This window comes from Phaenicophaeus curvirostris, chromosome 1 (assembly GCF_032191515.1).
Source record: "Phaenicophaeus curvirostris isolate KB17595 chromosome 1, BPBGC_Pcur_1.0, whole genome shotgun sequence".
NCBI lineage: Eukaryota > Metazoa > Chordata > Aves > Cuculiformes > Cuculidae > Phaenicophaeus > Phaenicophaeus curvirostris.
In genome coordinates this window covers 157,770,247-157,790,654 of record NC_091392.1, presented here as the reverse complement: position 1 = coordinate 157,790,654, position 20,408 = coordinate 157,770,247, and the positions used below count along the sequence as shown (strand labels likewise).

The 20,408-nt window shown below is 38.9% G+C and overlaps 2 protein-coding genes across 7 annotated transcripts in view; one reads left to right on the top strand and one right to left on the bottom strand.

Annotated features, from left to right (window-relative positions):
• The window catches only part of STK24 (serine/threonine kinase 24), a 57,630-nt gene extending 41,770 nt beyond the window's left edge, over positions 1-15,860 (top strand). For both annotated transcript variants that reach the window (XM_069878970.1, XM_069878961.1), the window contains exons 6-11: positions 2,257-2,442; positions 4,232-4,377; positions 6,497-6,620; positions 7,917-7,985; positions 9,458-9,594; positions 11,874-15,860. In XM_069878970.1, coding sequence (XP_069735071.1) covers positions 2,257-2,442; positions 4,232-4,377; positions 6,497-6,620; positions 7,917-7,985; positions 9,458-9,594; positions 11,874-11,910 — 699 coding nt within the window. In that variant the 3' untranslated portion in view covers positions 11,911-15,860. The remainder of the gene's footprint in view (positions 1-2,256; positions 2,443-4,231; positions 4,378-6,496; positions 6,621-7,916; positions 7,986-9,457; positions 9,595-11,873) is intronic.
• Positions 15,861-18,266: 2,406 nt separating this feature from the next.
• FARP1 (FERM, ARH/RhoGEF and pleckstrin domain protein 1) overlaps positions 18,267-20,408 on the bottom strand; it is a 221,474-nt gene continuing 219,332 nt past the window's right edge. For 3 of the 5 annotated variants that reach the window (XM_069878904.1, XM_069878927.1, XM_069878912.1), the window contains exon 27: positions 18,269-19,945. In XM_069878904.1, the coding sequence (XP_069735005.1) occupies positions 19,864-19,945 (82 nt within the window). In that variant the 3' untranslated portion in view covers positions 18,269-19,863. Of the gene's footprint in view, positions 19,946-20,408 lie in introns of all 5 variants that reach the window. The other 2 variants (XM_069878932.1, XM_069878920.1) reach the window with 2 other exon arrangements.

The window sequence follows — 20,408 nt, the reverse complement described above, 5'->3', positions numbered from 1 at the left end:
TATGATTAAATAATTCTAAGAGTAATGTCTGTTAAGACTGTGTAAAAGTCATGAATACTTAACGAAAGCTATTGATTATTAATATAGTCTTTATTATTTTCTCAAACACACATTATGGGAATGTACATAGATAGTATCGTTTATCTCTTTGCTAAGGTAGAGAAGTAGCGGTTTTTCATAGGTAAAAAATGTCACTGGCAGCAGCAAGTTATAAATATACGAGAATATACCAGAAGAAAAAGGAATGATTTATATATATATATGTATGCAGATATCTATGCACATGTGCACATACAGATCTCATTTCTGTACTTATCTATACACATACTCCATCTGTGACTGAAAGTTTGGCAGAAGATCTGCCCGTTTATATGGCTTTAACATATTCCTCTTGAGAAACTGAAATTCAGAATAAATTTGAAATAATAATGCTTGATTATTAACAGGAAAACTTGTCTTCACAGGTGACACTTTCATAAACAAGAAAGGCTTTCCTGCTAAAGGGAAGTTACTCATAGTTATATTCAGCATTGAGGAGATCTTAGCTGTTAGTGTTGTTGTTAAGAGAAATGGAACTTGGAGCTCATACACTTATGTAATCCTCTGCGCTCAGTGTGATATGGCAGTTCTGTAAAAAGGGTTAACGGAACATCATTTCATAAATATGATGGTCTGCTAATTGGCTCAGACTTGCAAAATTAAGCTGTTGACAATTGAACACTGTCTGAAAAAGGAAGAAGGATCTTGTCTTTAGATGTGCATTGTAGCTATGATAGTGGAATGGATGGATGCATCGAGACTATCCGCCTGTAGTCCTTTATGAATTAGTCAAAGATAGCCTAGACATCAACTGAGCAGAGTCAGACTCACTAGAGGGACACTGAGTAAGGAGAACCGTGATAAATAAAATCTCTACTCTATCCAGTACCTGGAAATAGATCTGTTCACAGCACAGCAAAGTTCCAAGTGCTCTCTTTGGGAGTAAAACCAGACTGCTCACTTTAGATCTTTCCTGTTTTCCTGAGAATAAGTCTTGTTCAGCTTTCACTTCAAAAGGAACAGAAAAAAACAAACCATAAGTATTTTTCATTGATATCTTTTCCTTTGGAACAGACTTTTTGGAGACATTTTTTCCTTTTCGCCTTTCTGAGGGGTTTATTCATCCATTCTTTTGAATTTTAGGTATGTAATTTAAACAGAACACAGACAATTATCATAGAATAACCAGGTTGGAAGAGACCCACGGGATCATCGAGTCCAACCATAATTATGGTGCATTACTTCACATGTGCTTCAGGCAGATTTGGCAATAGGATTTGAATTCAGGAAGACAGTTTTCCCTAGAAAGAGTAGCACATTTCAATGATAAAAACCTATGAAACAAATATATTTAAACAATCTTCCTCAAAAACCCAATATGATATAGTAGCATTCCATAACAATGTAAATCCAAGCCATCAATGAAATTTAATGGTAGTGGATCTAGCACTGATCTCTGCATTACTTGATTTGTCCCTCTAAATTGGCAGTGAGCATTTGGGCAAGCATTTTGCGTGGGCATGGCTTAAAGATGTTTGATTTAGATTAGGTCTTCTTGGCCTACAAGACGTGGCTCACAGGAAAAGGTCTACAAAGAGGATTAGATAGAAAAGTGCTGTCAATATTTTGGAAGCTACTTGGATCAAATACTTAACTGATTGAAATATAGGGTTGAAAAAGTTGAGTAATACTGTTCTAGACTGCATTTCTCTAGCTTGTGAATGAGAATGATTTATACGACAGTGTTAAACCCCGGGAAAATTATATTCTAATGTATTAAATTTCTGATCATTTTACTAGCTGATGCTCGTTGAGGAAGAATCTTGTGCATGCTATGTTTTCCTTTATGCCAATATTTGAGTCTTGCCCCGTATTTATATGGTGTGCTTGAATATAGTGGGTGAAATGCTAGTTTATAACAACTCTAGCATTACTGTTTAAAAATGTTTGTGTTTCAAGATTTCTTGTAATTGCTGATCAATAATATTAATACAAAAACTTTTTGAATTCTAATAAATAGAACTCCTTTACGCTGTACAGTAAAAACAACCAAGGGATTATCTTTATTTTATGTGCTAAACCATGTAAACTAGACGATGTTAACAAGAACAATTTACATATGAAATGATTTACAGTAAGGATTTAAAATCTACCTTTGCAAGCAACACTGCTCTTTCCCTTTGTCCAATGTGATCTTAAAAGCATTATTTCTTGCAGGCAGATATCTGGTCATTAGGCATAACAGCCATAGAACTTGCAAAAGGAGAGCCACCTCATTCAGAACTACATCCAATGAAGGTTTTGTTCCTCATTCCTAAGAACAATCCACCAACACTGGAAGGAAACTTCAGTAAATCCCTCAAAGAATTTGTTGAGGCCTGCTTAAACAAGGACCCGAGCTTTGTGAGTTTCATCTCTTTGTCAGTATATAGCAGAAAACTTGACTGGTTTACATAAATATTAGGTTGGTGCAAAAATAATAGTTTATTTTGGATTAAACTTCTATTTAACTGTGTTCATGTAATATACTACTTCAAAACACAAAATTTGCTCTACTTATTTATGCTAATGGTTTTGTTTTCACTGTTTATTCTTTTTTATATTGCACTATCAGATGAAGATGGGGAAAAAATGCAACTGAGCCATTTTCTTTTTTTGTGAGTTCAAAAGGGGAAGGTAAAACAACAGAAACTACTAGCAATATCAACCAAGCATCTGACCAGGGGACCGTTAACAAATATACGGTTCAACATTGGTTCTAAAAATTCTGTAATGTGAGAGCCTTGAAGATGAGGAAGGTGACGATTGTCCTTCTGCAATAGACAACAATAGTTGTTTGACATTTGCACCAAATTGGAAGATCAAAAAACTCGGCAAATGGTTGCTGTCTGAGCTGAATGAAAATTAAAAACATCGTTCTGCACTTTTGTGTGGCAGAAATGATCCATTTCTTGATTGTGTTGTGACATCTGACAAAAAATGGATTCTCTACAACAACTAACAGTGTTCTGCCCAGTGGCTGGACCGAAGTGAAGCACTAAAACACTTCTCCAAACAAAAGCTGCATCAAAAGAAGGTTATGGTCACTTTTTGGTGTCAGTGAGTGGAATCATCCACTACAACTTTTTTAATTCTGGCAAAACCATCACAGCAGAGGAGTATTGACAGGAAATTGACCAAATGCAGCAAGAACTGCAACATTAACTTATAGAATCATTTGGTTGGAAAAGACCTTTGAGAACAGTAAGCCCAACTGTATCTGTCCACTACTAAGTCATATCCCTAAGCATTTCATCTACCTGCCTTTTAAATACCTCCCAGGCTGGTGACTCAACCACCTCCCTGAGCAGCCTGTGCCAGTGCCCGATAACCCTTTCTTGTGAAGAAATATTTCCTGATGTCCAGTCTAAACTTCCCCTGATGCAGCTTAAGGCTGTCATCCCATCATCTATTGCTCGGGCAAAGACACCAACACCCACCTTTCTGCAACCTCCTTTCAGGTAGTCGTAGAGAGTGATAAGGTCTCCCCTCAGCCTCCTCTTCTCTAGGCTAAACAACCCCAGATCCCTCACCCACTCTTCATAAGACTTGTTCTCCAACGTTGGAGAACATTCCAGCATCTTTCCAACATTGGTCAGTTGAAAAGGACTAAGTCTTCCTAATCACAACATCTGACCACATGTCTTGCAAATGACTGTGCAGAAGCTGCATGAGCTGGGCTGTGAAACTCTGCCTCACTCAGCTTACTCAGCAGACCTCTCCCCCACCGATTAGCACATTTTCAAGCATCTTGGCAACTTCCTACAAGAGAAGGGTTTCCACAACCAAGCAGCAGCTCAAAATGCCTTCAAAGAATTCATCAGTGCCAGGACTCCAGAATTCTGTGTTACTGGAATAAATAGGCTTGTGTCTTGTTGGCAAAAATGCGTAAGTTCTAATAGTTCTTGTTTTGATTAATAAGTTTTGTGCTAAGCTGAGCTATATGGCTTTAAAGTTGATGATTAAAAATGGCAATTATTTTTGCACCAACCTAATACATGAATAAGTGTAGTTCAACTTTTTTATTATGGGTCAACATAATCACCAGCATCTTTTTTTAAATACTATATATATTTAAAATCTCGTTTATATCAAGACTGAAGTCTAGATTTCTTAATCTTTTTTTAATGAGTCACTTTTTTTTTTTTTTAAGAGGCCTACTGCAAAAGAGCTCCTTAAACACAAGTTTATTTTACGAAACTCAAAGAAAACTTCCTACCTGACTGACCTTATTGATAGGCACAAGAGATGGAAGTCTGAACAAAGTCATGATGACTCCAGTTCTGATGACTCAGATACGTAAGTTTGAGTTTGTAAAATATCCTTTGTAAATATAAGAGCAGAGGTGTTTAAGGCACGGGTGGACGAGGTGCTGAGGGATATGGTTTAGTGTTTGGTAGGAACGGTTGGACTCGGTGATCCGGTGGGTCTCTTCCAACCTGGTTATTCTGTGATTCTGTGAGTCGTTCTTTTTAGTGTGTGTATTTTTCTGCTCTGTTATTTACAGCTTTTTACCTTAGCAGCCTTGGTAAACTAATGAAGTCTTGATTTCAGTGTTATAAGGGATTTCATGGAACTAACAGTCATGGAGAAGAATTCTGGCCCATTCCATGCTACCTTCTTCTTTCTGTAGGGTCTAGGGTCCTCCTTAGGCATCAGGCCAACTCCTGTCATAAGAGCAGAAGGTGGGCCTTCCCTACATGGCCAGGTAACCATCTGCACATGTACACGTGGCCACCAGGAGAGGAGTTGTCACCTTGGTGGCAGGTTGTCCCTCAATTCGGCTATCTGAGTAAACAGGCAGAAATGTATCCTTGCATATAAGAGAGGGTCAGTGGGCAATGCTTTCATGATAATTTGGTTTTGGGTTACAAACCATATTACTTACCATATTTCTCTATCCTTCCAGGATGATTAGGCCATGAAATGTCAAATAATTGGAAAAGGAGAAGTTTTGTAAACATCTCCAGATTTCTTTCCTTTCCAATTTTTATAGTTATGACTCAGTTAAAAAATCAACTTCGTTGGCCTAAAAGTAATTGAAAATAGTGATTATCATCCGATTACACACTTTCATGGCACTTCCTTCACTTGATTTACAGTTTATTCACAAATGGATTAAATTCCTCATAATAAGGAAAATACAGCTATTCTCTGCAATTGCAGTCTGTATGTTAATGGCAAATATCGGGCTGGCCCTGTGTTATTAATGACCTTGTGCCTTCCAGTGATCACAGTTCCAGCCCAAGCCCAGGTCTGATATGGAAGGTACGTTACTAGTCCTAAAACTGACCTCACCTCAGTTAGTAACTGAGCTTTTGAGGTTGCAGTTCATTGTACCTGTGGAATGTCAGGCCAGCTTTGATTGCTTGGCATAGGAGAGTAGTAGAACTAGAATGGTTATTGAGTGCTTATTTATGAGACAATTTAATGTTATGTCTAACCCTGCTTTTTCCTCGTCTGCTTCCACAGCAGCCCTTGTATTAGATGTGAGTTGATTTGGCATGCTGGAATATTAACTTTCCAAATCGATAAGTATTTTTCTATTGGATTAGCTTATGTATATAAGGAAGCTAGACCAGCCAGAAGTTCTATGTGACTCAAGCAGAAATCCTGGAGAATTTTCTTATGCTGATCACATGCTTTATCACTTGGTAGCCTATGCTAAATACTTTTTGTGCAATGACCCCTAGATGCCCTTTCAGCTTGTAGATTTCTTGCAAATCACTCTTAATTCGCTCATCAGAAAGAATGATACTTATGGTAGTGAGAGGAGAAATGTAATGCAGTGACTGATTACTGTCAGCATGAATGTTTTTGTTCTTTTAACTTAGCAGGAGTTATAGAGGAAAAATTACTATGTCATCCACAAAAAATGAGGTAAAAGATTGATTTATGGTGGTGTAGTTCATTAAAGCCATGCTGTATCTGTACTTTTTTAGCCAGTTTTTTTTGAAGTGGGAAATTCACCTTGCTAGTTGGCTGAGGGTGAAATGTCTCCCTCAAAAGTATTCTAAGCTAGTATCTTAGGTGTTTTTCTAGGCAGAAGAGTGAATTAAGTCTTCTAATTTCCCCCTTTCTGTAATGATTTGAGGTAGCCTGCTGTGGCTAGTTTTCAGATAGCAATAAACCACCTCTTTATTTAACTTGGAAAAATGTTTTCAATCTGTAATGCCTCTCTTTCTTTTCAAGTTAATTTAACATTTACTGAATTATCTTGTTGCAATTTTTTCATTTCCCAAAAAGATAAATTACACTACTTTTCATACTTGTCTTTATACTTATTGGCTTGCACTAGAAAATCCAGATTCTGGTCTTGCCTGTAGTTTTTGTTAAGCATGTGTATTTAATGAATGTGAATGCTAAGGTGTAGGTATAAGACATTCTTTTTTTTTTTTTTTTCCCCCATCCCTTGAAGTGAACCAGATGGCCAGGCTTCAGGTGGGAGTGATTCGGGAGAGTGGATCTTTACAATAAGAGAAAAAGACCCCAAGAACCTAGAGAATGGAGCAGCCCAGCTTTTGGAGTTGGAAAGAAAGAAGGTATTCAAAATATTGACTGTATTATACAAAGAGAAAATTCTTGCTTTAATAACTTAGTGGGGTGATTTTTTTATTTTGTTCCTTTAAAAGCATTTAAATTGTAAAACTTTAAGGATTTTTACTAAAATGTATATTCTGCATTTGCCGTTCACAAAATGTTTTTGAGTAAGTCTTGAAGTCTGGGTATTCTGTAAATGTCTCCTTTTCCCATAGTGTGTGAAATATGTACCAAAATATTTTTGTAGTTTGCGAAATATTACCACTGGAGGAAGACCAGGCAATATTTTATTTTCAAAATCTTCTTTCTATAAAGTGAACTTGAAAGTGCAAACCTAGAAAGGCATTCTGGTCTCTTAGGAAAAAAGACTGCTATGTAGAAAAGTATAGAATGTGTACATCTACTGCGAGGACAGGCTGAGAGAGTTCGAGTTGTTCAGCCTGGAGAAGAGAAGGCTCCACAGAGACCTTAGAGCAGCCTTCCAGTACCTGAAGGGGATCTACAGGAAAGCTGTGGGGGATTTTTAGAAGGGCATGTAGTGATAAGATGAGGGGGAATGACTTTAAATTCAAAGGGGGGAGATTTAGATTAGATATTAGGAAGAAATTCTTCACTATAAGAGTGGTGAGGCCCTGGCACAAGTTGCCCAGGGAAGTTGTGGCTGCCCCATCCCTGGAGGTGTTCGAGGCCAGGTTGGATGGAGCTTTGAGCAGCCTGGTCTCGAGGGGAGAAGTCCCTGCCCATGGCAGGGGGTTTGGAACTGGATGATGTTAAAGGTCCCTTCCAACCCAAACCATTCTATGATTAAAAAAATCCCAACCCAACCACCAAAACAAACAAACAAATAAAAAGCCCTACCCCCAAAGAAACTCCAGGTTAAGGGATGTTTAGGAACTGCCCCTTAGCATTTTCTGTAGCCGGTGTGGCTGGGGCTCTGAGAATTCTGCGTGTGTGCTCTTATCAGAACTGGAGAAACACAGGAAAAAGTATTGTGGCATATGGGAGGAACCTAGTAAATATCAACATGTCTATGATTTAGTGCATACTAGTAGGATTGTGGTGCTTTTCTTAGCTTGCATATCTTTGAGGTGCCGAAGCATCAAATTTTAATTCTGTCTTCATTTTCTTGCAGTGCTTTGCAGTGGTCTGTTGTAGAACACTTAGGTATTTGTATATACATAGACAAAGAGTTTTCCTAAAGTGTAGCATGTTGGAATTGTTTTTTCTTTAATTAGAAACAGAGTATGAGGGTCCTTTTTTCAGAAATAAAATAGATCATAATTTTGTTTTCTTTAAAGGAAAAGGATGTGTCAAAGAGACCTCTATCTCAGTGCCTGTCTACAGTTATATCCCCTTTATTTGCAGAGGTAAGTTACTACTTTAAAACTTCACAATCCCAGGTTTTATGTCTCTGAAAACCAGAAAAATATCATGAATGATCCTAAGTTTTCTACAAGCTATTCTGAATTTCATGTGTTACAGTTGTAGCTGTGCCTTTGTTTTCATGCATGTCTGCTTTTAAGGTCTTTATTTTTCTTCTAACAATACTTCATATGGATGGTAGCAACATCAACCATATTAGCCTAAAACAATGAACAACAAAAGGGAATGTAAATGTCGGAATTGCAGCATTCCAATTTTTGACACTCCTATATGTCTTTATCTGTCATTTTGTCTGTTACAAATTGTAAATTTTTCAGTGTTCCAAGACAGAGCTGTGGACCAGATCAACAAGAATTTAACTTTGAATTTTAGTGTTGAAAACGGTATTTTGCTCACATTCTGAATTTTATAATTTTTATATTTGCTTTTTTCCCAAATATTTAAAAACAACTTTAAAAAAATATGACAAGGAAGACAGATATTTATGAAGAAGTGATTGTTTTAAAAAGTTGGTAGAACTCAAAAACAAAAACTTCCCTTTCACTCTAGCTTTGGTATGAAATTTTTGATTTAAATAATGATTCCAATCATTGTTACTGAAATAAAGCTAGAGGAATTCTTCTAATGAAAAGATCTTATCTTAATTTTGTTCTGAGTAAAGTCCTGCTTCAGAGTATTGCCACTGAATTTTGTGTGCTGCTCGTTAAGAATATTGAGTGAAGTAAAGCAATTAATTTTATTTAAAGGGGATGGCCTCTGTATTGGTTGTTCAGACTCCAGTATTACGTAAGCCTCTCATTCTCCTGTGTAAAGTGGGGAAACACTTTAAAAAGGGATTTTTTTGCATTTTGCATTGAAATTCTTTATGTATTATCTATTTGCCTGCCTCTGAGAACTTTTTTACAAGTCCCTACCATTCCATCTCCCAAACATTTTTCTGGTTGCTGTGCATCTCCTTTAGGTCTTCCTTCTCCTTTTCCAATACGAAGCATGATGTAGGTCCTGCATCCACTGTCTTCCATGTTCCATCTTCCGTTTTTATCTATTCTTTATTTTTCATTTTCTCTCCACCATGCCCTTTATTGCCTGTGTTCTAGATACCTCTGCTCTGTGTTCTTCCTTCCCATGGTTTTGCTAACCAGTTGCTGTGCTAGTCTTTGCCTTTTTTTTGCTTCCTATTTTCGTTTTCAAGGCCATTCTTTTAATTAGTGTTTGCTAATCCTTGTTGGTACATGATTCCCCTAGCACTGCTGCAGCAACACAAACATTTCTCACTGTAGTCCTTATTAACGCTGTGTAGTTTCTTCTCTATAGCATGTAGAGGCTATGGAAGACTTTTTCCTCACAGACTTGTTTGCTGTTATCTTTTCATGCTATGGAAGGAAGACTCTTGGTCTGGTATCTGCTGATATTTATGAATATATTATTAATATATCCCTTCCTGATTTTCTTTCAGTTGAAAGAGAAGAGTGAAGTGTGTGGTGGTAACACAGATTCCATAGAAGAACTGAGAAAGGCAATTTATTTAGCTGAAGAGGCTTGTCCAGGCATTGCAGATAACATGGTGTCACACCTCGTGCAGAGACTTCAGAGGTAAGGAAACTGTTTCACTAAGGATTATGGAAAGCTGCAGATCTGATTCTACAAAACTCATGGCAGTTACTAATTATGGACTGATTCCCTGAAAAAGATCACCTTGAGCAGGTGTCTTCTGTCTCTAACCACAGCTTGGTAAAGCTTAAGAATACACACCTTTGAAGTTAAAGCAGAGGATTGCCAGGTTGACACTTTGTCATTCAGTAAAAAGCAGTGCCAAGAAATCTGCAAGCATTAGTGTTTCTTGCTTTCTGGGCTGTTAAGCATGAAGCGCAGTCAGCATGTCTAGTGCTAAAAGGTCCTTGGTGCCAGGTGTCCTGATTCTCCTTTTAGTTGATCCTGGCAGGCTTGAAAGAGTTTCTGGAGCTTCCATCTCAATTTGTTTCCATTAGGGGTTCCAAAACTGACCCCGGTCTTTAATCAGCCCAGTATTTCAGTGTCAAGTTTCTCTCAGCCTGGTACGAGGCCTTTCTGGAACTGGGAACCTCAAACACTTTTGATGCTGCAGTTGAAGCTTAAAATGACCCTGTGGAGACAGACTTTCCACTGAGCACTTCTTTTGTGGATGCTGGAAATGATCTTACTTGTTCCTATCCTGACAGCAACAGTCATAATTTTTGGCCTAGGAGATCTGTTTCGGAACCCTTTATATACGTATTTAGCATTGTTTTCCTTCTGTTCTACTTCCTTGGACTACTGCTGGTTTTCTTGATCATAATGTCTTATTGGAACACTGGAGGCAGGCACTTCATTTTCTTTGAAGGAGAGAAAGAAAAAAACTAGAGAACGTTTGTTGATGGGTCACATCTGGGTGAACTTTCTCTTCCTCCAGGGACTAGCATTCCTTCTTGAAAGTGAGTGAACGAAATGAATGGCAGAATCCATCCCCTGCCTACCCTAAAAAAGGACTTTGAACCATTCTATAGCTTAGTAGCTATCCCTTATGGATAAAGCTATTTTTGGAGCTAGTCAACTTCTGAAAAGATAAGTTTCTTCTTGCTTGAATTCTGAGATATATGCTCTATTACGTCATGAAATCACCGATTGTATGCACTTGCAATATCTTCTCAATTTGATAGCTACCTACTGAAGGTGGCTCTTCAATAACATGTTTCTGATGAAACCTTTCGTAAGGTTTTGTTCACCTTATGATAGGTTTAAATTGGATTTCCCACATTTGTCTGAATGGGCTAGTTGGGACCCTCAGAAGAGCTGTCCAATAACTTGAGTGAATCCATTTACCTTCCCCCTCCAGCTTTGATCTCTCATGTTTTATGAAGTTTATCGAAAGCTTAACATGATTAAAATGTGTGCTTCTTTCTTCAGAAGATTTAAGAATCTGCTTAGACCAAGAAATATAAGTGTCCTGCCCCGGTGATACTTTTGAAAGATTATGATGTGGATTTGTCAAGTAGGAAATTTGGAATCACAAAATATTGCCCCCAGTATACAGAATTCTTACACAGAATCATAAAACCATAGAATCATAGAATAGTTTGGGTTGGAAGAGACCTTAAAGACCTCCCACCAGACCAAGCTGCCCAAGGCCCCATCCAACCTGGCCTTGAACACCTGCAGGGATGGGGCAGCCACAGCTTCCTTGGGCAACCAGTGCCAGTGCCTCACTGCTCTCATGGTGAACAAATTCTTCCCTATGTCTAGTCTAAATCTGCCCCTCTCCAGTTTATACCCATTGCCCCTCATCCTATCACTACAAGCCTTTGTAAACAGTCCTTCCCCAGCTTCCTTGTAGCCCCGTCAGGTAATAAAGGTAACTATAAGGTCTCCCTGGAGCCTTCTCTTCTCCAAGCTGAGCAACCCAGACTCTCTCAGCCTGTCCTTGTATGGGAGGTGCTCCAGCCCTCTGATCATTTTTGTATCTTCCTCTGGACTGGTTCCAGCAGCTCCATATCCTTCTTAGGTTGAGGATTTCAGAACTGGACACAGCACTCCAGGTCGGGTCTCACAAGAGAGGAACAGAGGGGCAGAATCACCTCCCTTGACCTGCTGGCCACGTTTCTTTTGATGCAGCCATCATCGTATGGTTGGCCATCATCGTATACTTCCCAGGAACGCATTTGAGCATGGGTTGTTGCTGTTCGCTAGGGTGTATTTTACAAGTTGTTCAGCTGCTTGGCTTTTTTCTTAAAACATGGCAGCAGTGGTGGGTGTCATTCTGCTAGGGAAAAGGCTGGACTTCGGTTCCATTTCATGCCATTACCTGTTGTTGCTTTTTGTAGAATGCCACAATGGTAACTATTTCTATTCCTCTTCAGATACTCACTAGCTGGAGGAAGTTCTTCATCCTACTGATGTCCTGGTTTTGACTTTTCTAAGACAGCAGGGATCCCGTGGTATCTGCATTGAAGGCATGCGCCCTAATGTTGTTCTGCCCCTCAGTCACTGGAATGTCCTTTGGCAGAAGGACATTTCTAAATGTGCAAGAGTGAAAATGAAGTCTCTCGGATGGAGGCGGTCTTTTTCAGCTCTTTAAAGCTATAATTTTTTTTTTAAATGATAATGCACATATTCCAGGGAGGTGTCTTTTTGTAAAATCTGAAATGTATATTTAGGTTTGTGATAGAGAAATTGAAGATATTGAGAAACCTCAGGTATCTTGCTTTAAGAATTCCACTGGGAGATGGAGTATGTTTGTTGGAATTGTGTACAGATATGTATATAACGTCTTTTTTTAACTAAAAGCCTTTCAACGTGCTTAAGGAATCACTGTGTACAAACTGGTAAAGTGCTTCTGTAGATAATGTTAGTGGGATAAATATTTGACAGGCCATAACTGAGTATTGCCTTGCCTTTATTACATGTAAATTTTGAATTATGTGATAAGTGAATCTTGGTTTGATTTTTGTATGTGAAGGATTTGCCATCGAAAGAGTTAATCCTGTACTATGAAAACTTCTATTCGTACCTCAGCAAAGACACAATTTTATATTATTTCTCCAGTATTTCTTCCTTTTTATCTATATTCTGAGCGTGACTTTCTAATTATGGTACTACTTCTGGTTGTTTTAAATTTAATACACCTTATCTCTCAAAGCTTTAAATTTAAAGTATTGTTTTTCCTAAAGAATGAGCTCTTTCGTGTTTTCAGTTTTAAATTGTGCCAATGCAAATTCTGAAGCATATGTATTGTTCAGTTTTAGTAAAAGATATTTGTGAAGCTTGTAGTGAGATTCAGGTACAACCTTTTTTTTTTTTTTTCACATAAGCATGTTTGAATGCTCACACAAATAAATCTTTATAACCTACATTTATTCTGAAATATCTCATTAAGATGTTGGCTCTGAGACAGTGGCAAGAATTACTTCATCGTGCCTGGTTTTATCATTAAAATGAATGTCTTGCAGCGTAAAAGAAAAAATATCCATAGATTCGATATTTGGTCTTGCTGCCCAAATCGTTGCATCTCTTTACTGAATTGATAGATGTCAAAGACTGCAGAACTGAGCCTGTGTTTTATGCCATGATTTATTAGTTGTCTCCCCAGAAAAAAAAAGTTAATTTTTGAAAATTCTGAATCCTGAAATTTCCAGTGTTTCTGTGAGCGCTCCTAGATATCTGGCTTAGGGTTTTATAGTTCTTGGGAACTGTAACATTAGTTACCCACGCAGCTGATGAGGTGGCATTTGTTTTCATACTGTTACTCTGCGGTTTTCCCTTGGTTTCTTTCACCAGGGGGATATTCAGGTGCTTCTTATTCTGTTTGCTAAGAGAATATTTTTGCCTTGTTTTAATGCAGAAATTGATGATTTTGTGTTTTGGATGACAGTGAGGTAACATACCTCTTTTTTTTTTTTTTAATATATATATATGAGTTTTGGAACAGGAAGGATTAAAATTTTAAAAGTCGAGGCATATCTGCCTGGCTTGACACAGAGAGAACCAGCTTCTCTGACCATTCTGGAAGCTGGTCAGGTCTCCTTGCAGGTCTTCACATCACCATGGTAGCCCTTATTCTATGCATATTAATAGCCTTAAATATTAATTATTAATTTAACAGAGGATGCTGTCAGGCTGAAACAGTAGTTGAAAGAAATGGGTGTATATGCACTCCTTTTAGCCATATTCTTAGATACAACACATATGCCAGCATAAGGAGGTAATGATTTTTCTTTGTGGCAATTGAATTTAAGGTAAATTGAACAATGCATAAGTTTGAACAACGGTTTATAACTCCTCTGATGAATATCTTTAAATAAGTTGGCTTGTGTGTTCTTAAACGTGAAGGATTGGCTTTCCCTTGAGGAAAGGAACTCGGCTCTGCCCTTGTGAAATGTGCAGCTGAATACAGCGCAGTGGGAAATTTACCTGTTGACATCTCAGTATTAAAACACTCAGCCATTCAATAAATACGTGCTGTTACAGCATATGAAAAGAAACAGGTGTGTTTGCATTTGAAACATGAATAGATCAGTGGAAGCTTTCCTTCAGTCCTCTGTTACTGCAAGGACTTTAAATTAAGGCGGGTTTACTTGGAGATGCACAGAACTTGGAGGCTTAGTGGGGGAGTTAAATTTATGGTGCTGGCTGGAATCTCAAGAATTTCTTAATCAGGAAATGAAATGAAGTTCTAAGGTACGCAGGTTTTGAACAATCATTTTAAAAGTTATACTTGCATTTATTTTTTTTTTAAGTTGTATTTTTGATTGTGTTCCAGGACTGTATGTTGAGGAAATACTTCTCTAAGTAGACCGTGGCAGAATTTGCTTGGTGAATGTGTCCCTTGGCTTAGGAGCTTAAAATGAGTAAGACTTAAAGTAAGGCCAGTTGGCCAAAAGGCTGGGACATTTAGAAAAAGACAAGACCTCATTTATGGTAGAGACATGTATTTTTATATGTAATATATAGATTATTTAAGCAGAGACTATCTTAAACTGAAAAAAAAAAACCCGTGTGCTGTATCTTGAATGTAGAATTACAGTCATCTGCTGTTGAAAAGTATTGTTGCTTTACAAATCAGATCTTTGCTGGTAAGCAGAAGAAGAGGAGCTTTATTTGAAAGAAGCATGGCCTCAGTTTCCGAAAGAAAAAGACTTGTATTGATATTTTTGAATGGTGGTTTCATGCTAAAAACATGTCCATGTTACAATGTTGCACTGATGATTTTTCTGCGCAGGTAGATCTTCACTCAGTCTTGAATATACGAAGCGAGACGCTCTCCCTATTTATGCAAACATTGAAATTAGTGGAACTGCTTATTTGTCAGGGATTTCAAGATTAGGCAGTAAATAAACTCACTGTTTTAACTAAATAAAATCAGTCATTTGAACTGATGGCTTGCTTTTTGTATTATCAGAAGTGTAATCTATTTTTTTAACTTAATTTTCCTTGCAGTTGCACTTTGTAGTTGATCACCAGTTTACGAAAGGATGAGGGCAGGGTCGCTGTCGTGCAGGACGCTTTCGGTGTAATAACAAAGCAGCTTTTTCTCTGAAGCGCCGCGGTTCCTTTGCAGCTCCAACCATTTCGTAGGTACGGACAGACGAACTAATTCCTGCAGAACGATTAATTGTGTCGTTCTGCCCTTGCCCTACAGGAGGGGGGGAGGTGGGCACTGGTACCGCCCTGCAGAGGAGCCAGCACGTTGGTGGTTTGTCCCGTGTCATCCACCGTGACTCCTTCATCCGCCCCTGCTTTGACTGTGCTCATTGAACTGTCTTGTTCAGCTCTTACTGCTTTCTGTGACGTTCCCTAGTATTTTTTTTAAACCACGCGGTACCAGTTTGTAATAGTTTTACATTAGCCTTACCTTTAAGGAAAGGCGTGTTCGCCTTCAAAAACGTCACCGTCGGAAGATGATCGGAAGTGCTGATAAGCCACGGGTCTAACGCAAGGAGCAGTACAATCGCAAATTATTTTTGTAAGTTGCTGGGGAGGAGCTTAAGGTGTAGCACAAATCTGCAAGCTTGCTCTTTTAAACTGTGTTTTGCAGACGTGCTGGTAATTGCACTGAGCGTATGCAGTAGACAAATACTATGTAATGGTTTTCTGCCTTCTTTTAAAGCACGATTACAGAGGACAATGCAATTGTATCTCTTGTTTCCTGTAACATTGCTGCCTGTTTGTAATTGTCTATCTTAATTTTACTTTTGTCACTCTACACCCACATAATAAAACTCCTTGTAAACTACATGACCTAGAAATAAAGAAGGAAACGTTTAATGCAACTTTGCCATCTGAGTGGTCAGTGAGATGAGGCTTGGGGTTCTCCTTCTAGAAGGGGATGATCTTACAGGTTTCTAGCTCAGTTACTGCCCACCTGTCAGGAATAGTAAGCAGGAAGTTTATCGATTGGTGTTTAGCTTATCTCAGAATTTGTAAGTGAGAACTTTTCTTGGAACTCAACACTATCTGAGCAAGAACGTTGATGAACAGTTTTTATTTCTAACGGGGGAACTTAAGCTTTTATCTCACAGGTTGCCCAACCATGTGGGCAGTTTATCTCTTGATTAAGACTTTTCTGTCTACGCATAGAAGTGATTGCTAGTTCACTATTTTGGTTAAATATGTGCAGTTTTGTATTAGCAAGACGACGTGCCAATTCCCAGATGGCAACAATTTTGGGCTGCTTTATATTCCCAGTCCTGCCAGTCCAGGGAATCTGCTGAAGCGCTCACAACAAGTGGCATTAGCTTAACCCCAGCCCTCACATCTATAATTACCCAGAGAACTGAGTGACAAACTGTGACAGCCGAGCTTCTGTATTATTTCATTACTAGTTTCTCCTGGTAAATAACATACGTGTGCCACAGTGCCAGTTTTTTCCCCCTGGGGCTTGGGAATGTGTTTGTGTGCTCTGGCAACTGGATAGCTGCTTACCCATAATTATGTTTTCGTTTGAGGGACAAGAGCATGCAATTAGTTATGTGTTAAAAGGAAAAATGGACAAAATGGGGCTTTTCAGGACCAGCTTGTTTCTCTGATTTGTTTTTCACTAATGGAATGGTGGGATATTGCTCCTGGTTTTTCTCTCTAAAACAAGTTTTCCTTGTTAGACCTCGCTGGTCAGAGATCTTTATCAAGATTTCTGCAGTCCCAGCGTGGTTTTGCCCTCCCTGCTAATGTGTCTTCCAGGCTGTCATTCTTGGCTGCTTTCAGATGAATTTGCAAAGACATTGAGGTCTTATCAGCTTTTAATTAAAATTTTGTGAAAACTTGTAGGCATAGCAGTAAATGCTCCCGTCTTCATGAAAATTAAGTCAGCCAGCAGAGAAATGATGGAGATGCTCAGTCCTGTGGAAAAAAATACTCACAGGAGTCCAGGCTTTGCTGATCCCATTGCATGTGGTGCAACTTCCAATGGGAATAATGTTCCTGGTTTGCTTGGATTTGATGCTGATTATTCATGGTGAGTAATAACAACAGTGAGAGTAAATCTCTGAGTGACTAGTTTGAGGTTTTCCTACTGCTGAAACTCGAGAAGAATGTATTTAGCCCTTTTAGTAAAAAGCTTTCTAGCAAACTATGAGTTTTATTCACGCACAGACTTCAGCTGATTGTAAGATAACGACCGTCAAGGCTTTTATTCTCTTACCATTATTTCAGTTTTGGGTTAACCTTAGGAATAAAGAATTGGGAAAATGCTGACAAATGACAGCAGTTCAACTGGCTTAAAAATTAAAAATCATACAGGTAAAGAAGGGGAGAAAAATCTTATTTTAAACCTCTTTTCTGTAGAAAAATATAATACAAAAAGGTGAAGAATCTGAACAATGGATTAGATGGATACTCTGACAATGCATCCGCAGCCCAGCTAGGACTCAGCTGTCATGATAAACAGAACTGTATCTTGATCTTTGCCTTAGATGTCATGGAAAAATGATTTTCCAGACTTATGTTGTATGAAAAAGAAACTTATCTAGAAAAGGTCTTATCTGATTTCAGGAATGTAAATGAAAGCCTTTCTTTACAGAGCTCAGAATAAAGTACTGCAGCAGAGAGTGGTAATAAAGATTATATCCCACAAGCCCCAGCGAACTAAAATGAAACTCAATTTTAGCAGATTTAAGGGTATGGCCCTCAGTATTCGGTTTCCATTTAAAAAAGAAAAATCTTTTCACTGTTACTGATAAGAAACATAACGGACAGACCTAGGGACCTGGCCTTTAAGGCTTTGCAGATATTACTTAGTGGTAATAATGTCTGCAACCCTTTATTGTACTTCATAGCTACATCATGCACTGTTGCTTCTTCGTCTGTGTTTTTCCAAGCCTGCAGGCCGTGTTGTTCCCCTTTTCACCACTATGAAAACCGTTGTTTGCATTCCTGGTCAGGCTTGAAGCGCTGCAGTTGCTGTACTGGCTCACCAAGGTGGCTAAATTCATATGCCTTGGCCCTACAGGGAAGGGTCACAGGCTTGGAATCCCCAAGCCAGGGGGACCCGCAACTGGGAAAAGGTTCTTCAGATTTTCCTACCAACTTTCTACGTTCATCCTTCATCAGATCAGAAAAAGACAGAGGCGATGCCGTAGGGTAGATGTGGTTATTGTATCCATACTGTTATGCAGAGGGTGTAGCTAAGGAAAACAGCAACTGCCACAAGGTACCTGCCCAGGAGCTGGAAGGTTTCCACCCAACGGAATGAAGGGCACTGAAATGCTTGTTTCTCTTTGTCAGGGTGGCTCAGATTTGGCTCTGTGGGTCCAGTGCTTGGCACAAAGGGTTAGGAGCCCATCCTCTTCTTGGATGGAGATCAATGTGTATCTATGTTGGGGCAGGGGTGGGGACAGAAAGAAGGCTTTACTGTCTCGAAACCGGAATATATATGGTAGTATTGTGAGGTATTTTTTTATTCCCTTTTGTTGTGAGCAAAGCCATAAGCCATTTTATACATCGCACGTAAGGAAGCCATTAACAAAGTGAAGAGCTAGACGAAGAAAAAGCAGGGCTGGAATTGTCCCGGCTTCATTTCCCGTATCTATATTCAGGACCCCTCTGCCTCGCCGGCAGCAGTGACAGATGTTTCCAGCACGGTGAACTTTGGTTAATGGAAATCTTGCACCACCCTCACGATGAAGCTTTTATTTAAAGGCAAGGAAAGCATCGCAGGCTTAGTGCTGCCCACCTTCTGTGGGGCCAGTAGTTTCTCCAAACTAGGGAGTTGGCTAAGGTTAAAGCCAGGCATAGGCAACGGGGAATTCCACCGCTAGTTGTGTCTGGTGCTCTCCAGATACTGAGCACCAAGGGGGGAAGAGGGAGAGACTGAAATTCCAACAAACTAAAAACCACACAAGGATGCACAGCGAGCAGGATGAAAACTCGGGGCTTCAGCAGCACCCCCAGCTTACAGCGATTTGGTTCCCGAAACGCTCTACAAATGGATCAGGGATAGCTGTGGTTCTCCTAGCGTCCAGGTTTTCTTTCACGTTTGTAAAACAAACAGCAGAATGTCACCACAGCCTTTAATTTCTTCTTGTACATAACCATTCACAGTACATCAACAGCCCAAATAATATTGCACTGGATTAGGTTAAAAATTTTTCATCTTGCAAGTAGTATTCACTTCTCAAAGCCAACAAATGAACAATTTGGTCAACTTGCACCAAGAAAATGGTTAGATAAGAATCCTATACTTTATTTATACCACATGGATTTGTAACCCCGAAGGGAAATGAGAACAAACTGTAAACTGCTTCCTTGTTAAAGATAGAAAATTAGTAACTCCTTGCTGATTAAATGTAGAAAGACTGGGAAAAAAAATGAAATCTGAAAGTTATCTCATTTCCGTTAGACTGCTTGCTGTATATATAATTATATTCTATACTGTGAAAGTCCATCTACATTTAAAAATCCAGCAGTCTACAGGTTAACATGGTAAAAAAAAATAATATACTTTTATGAAAAGAGAAGAAATAGCGTTTGCCTCACAGGAGAAACTTTTCAGGTTGTGACTTTTTTCGGTTTTTTTAGGTGCAATCTTTGAGGCAACAAAATGTCTTTTGGCATTTGGCACTCTAATAAGGACAATAGTTTAATACTGGCACAAGCTAAAAACAGCACAGAATGACAAAATACAAGACATGAAACGAACGGCAGCCACTGGGATGACGGGAAGCTAGTCTGACCATACGGCAACTTAAACGGTTTTGCTGAGGGATTGTGAGCGTTTCTGCAAAACCATCCTTACTCCATTCCTTTTCTTTTACCAAATTCTAAGTTTTACTAAACTTGGAGGGAGAAAAGAGTTTCAAATGTCCTCTAGAAAATCAGCAGCTGCTGGACAATCAACAGAACGGCTTCTTCAAGCCATCAATAGGCATGAGGCTCTTTATGACTCAGAGCCCGGGTGCGTGAGGCAGAGCTGGTTGCACTTCGGATCACTTCCATCCATCTGTGAGGAGGCACAAACAAAAGAACAGTCAATTCCTAAGGAAAGATTTCTTCAAAGATGCAGTCTACGCGATTATTGGTGCACAGTTTTATTTTCAGTGCCTACGGGAGCATCTTGCTTGCTGCTTTACTCCTAAGTCTATCCAATGTCATGAGGCTGCCAAACACATACATGAAATGAGGCTTAGAAGATATAAATAGGGCAGATGAGGTCCAAAATTAATGAGCTTAGTAGTGGTTTTAGTTGTTCTGCAGAGACCAAATTTCCTTTTTTTGCTGGATAATCCAAGTGATGAGCAGCTCAGACCAACTGTTCTCAGTTCTAGAGTGAAAAATCATAACTTAGCTGCAGTTGCTACTTCTTTTTCCTAGAACTGAGAAAGGACTTTCATGTTTCGTCCTGTTCTACTCATTTACTTAAGCACCTTTCCCACAATTTACCTTATTTATAGTTTTAGACTGAC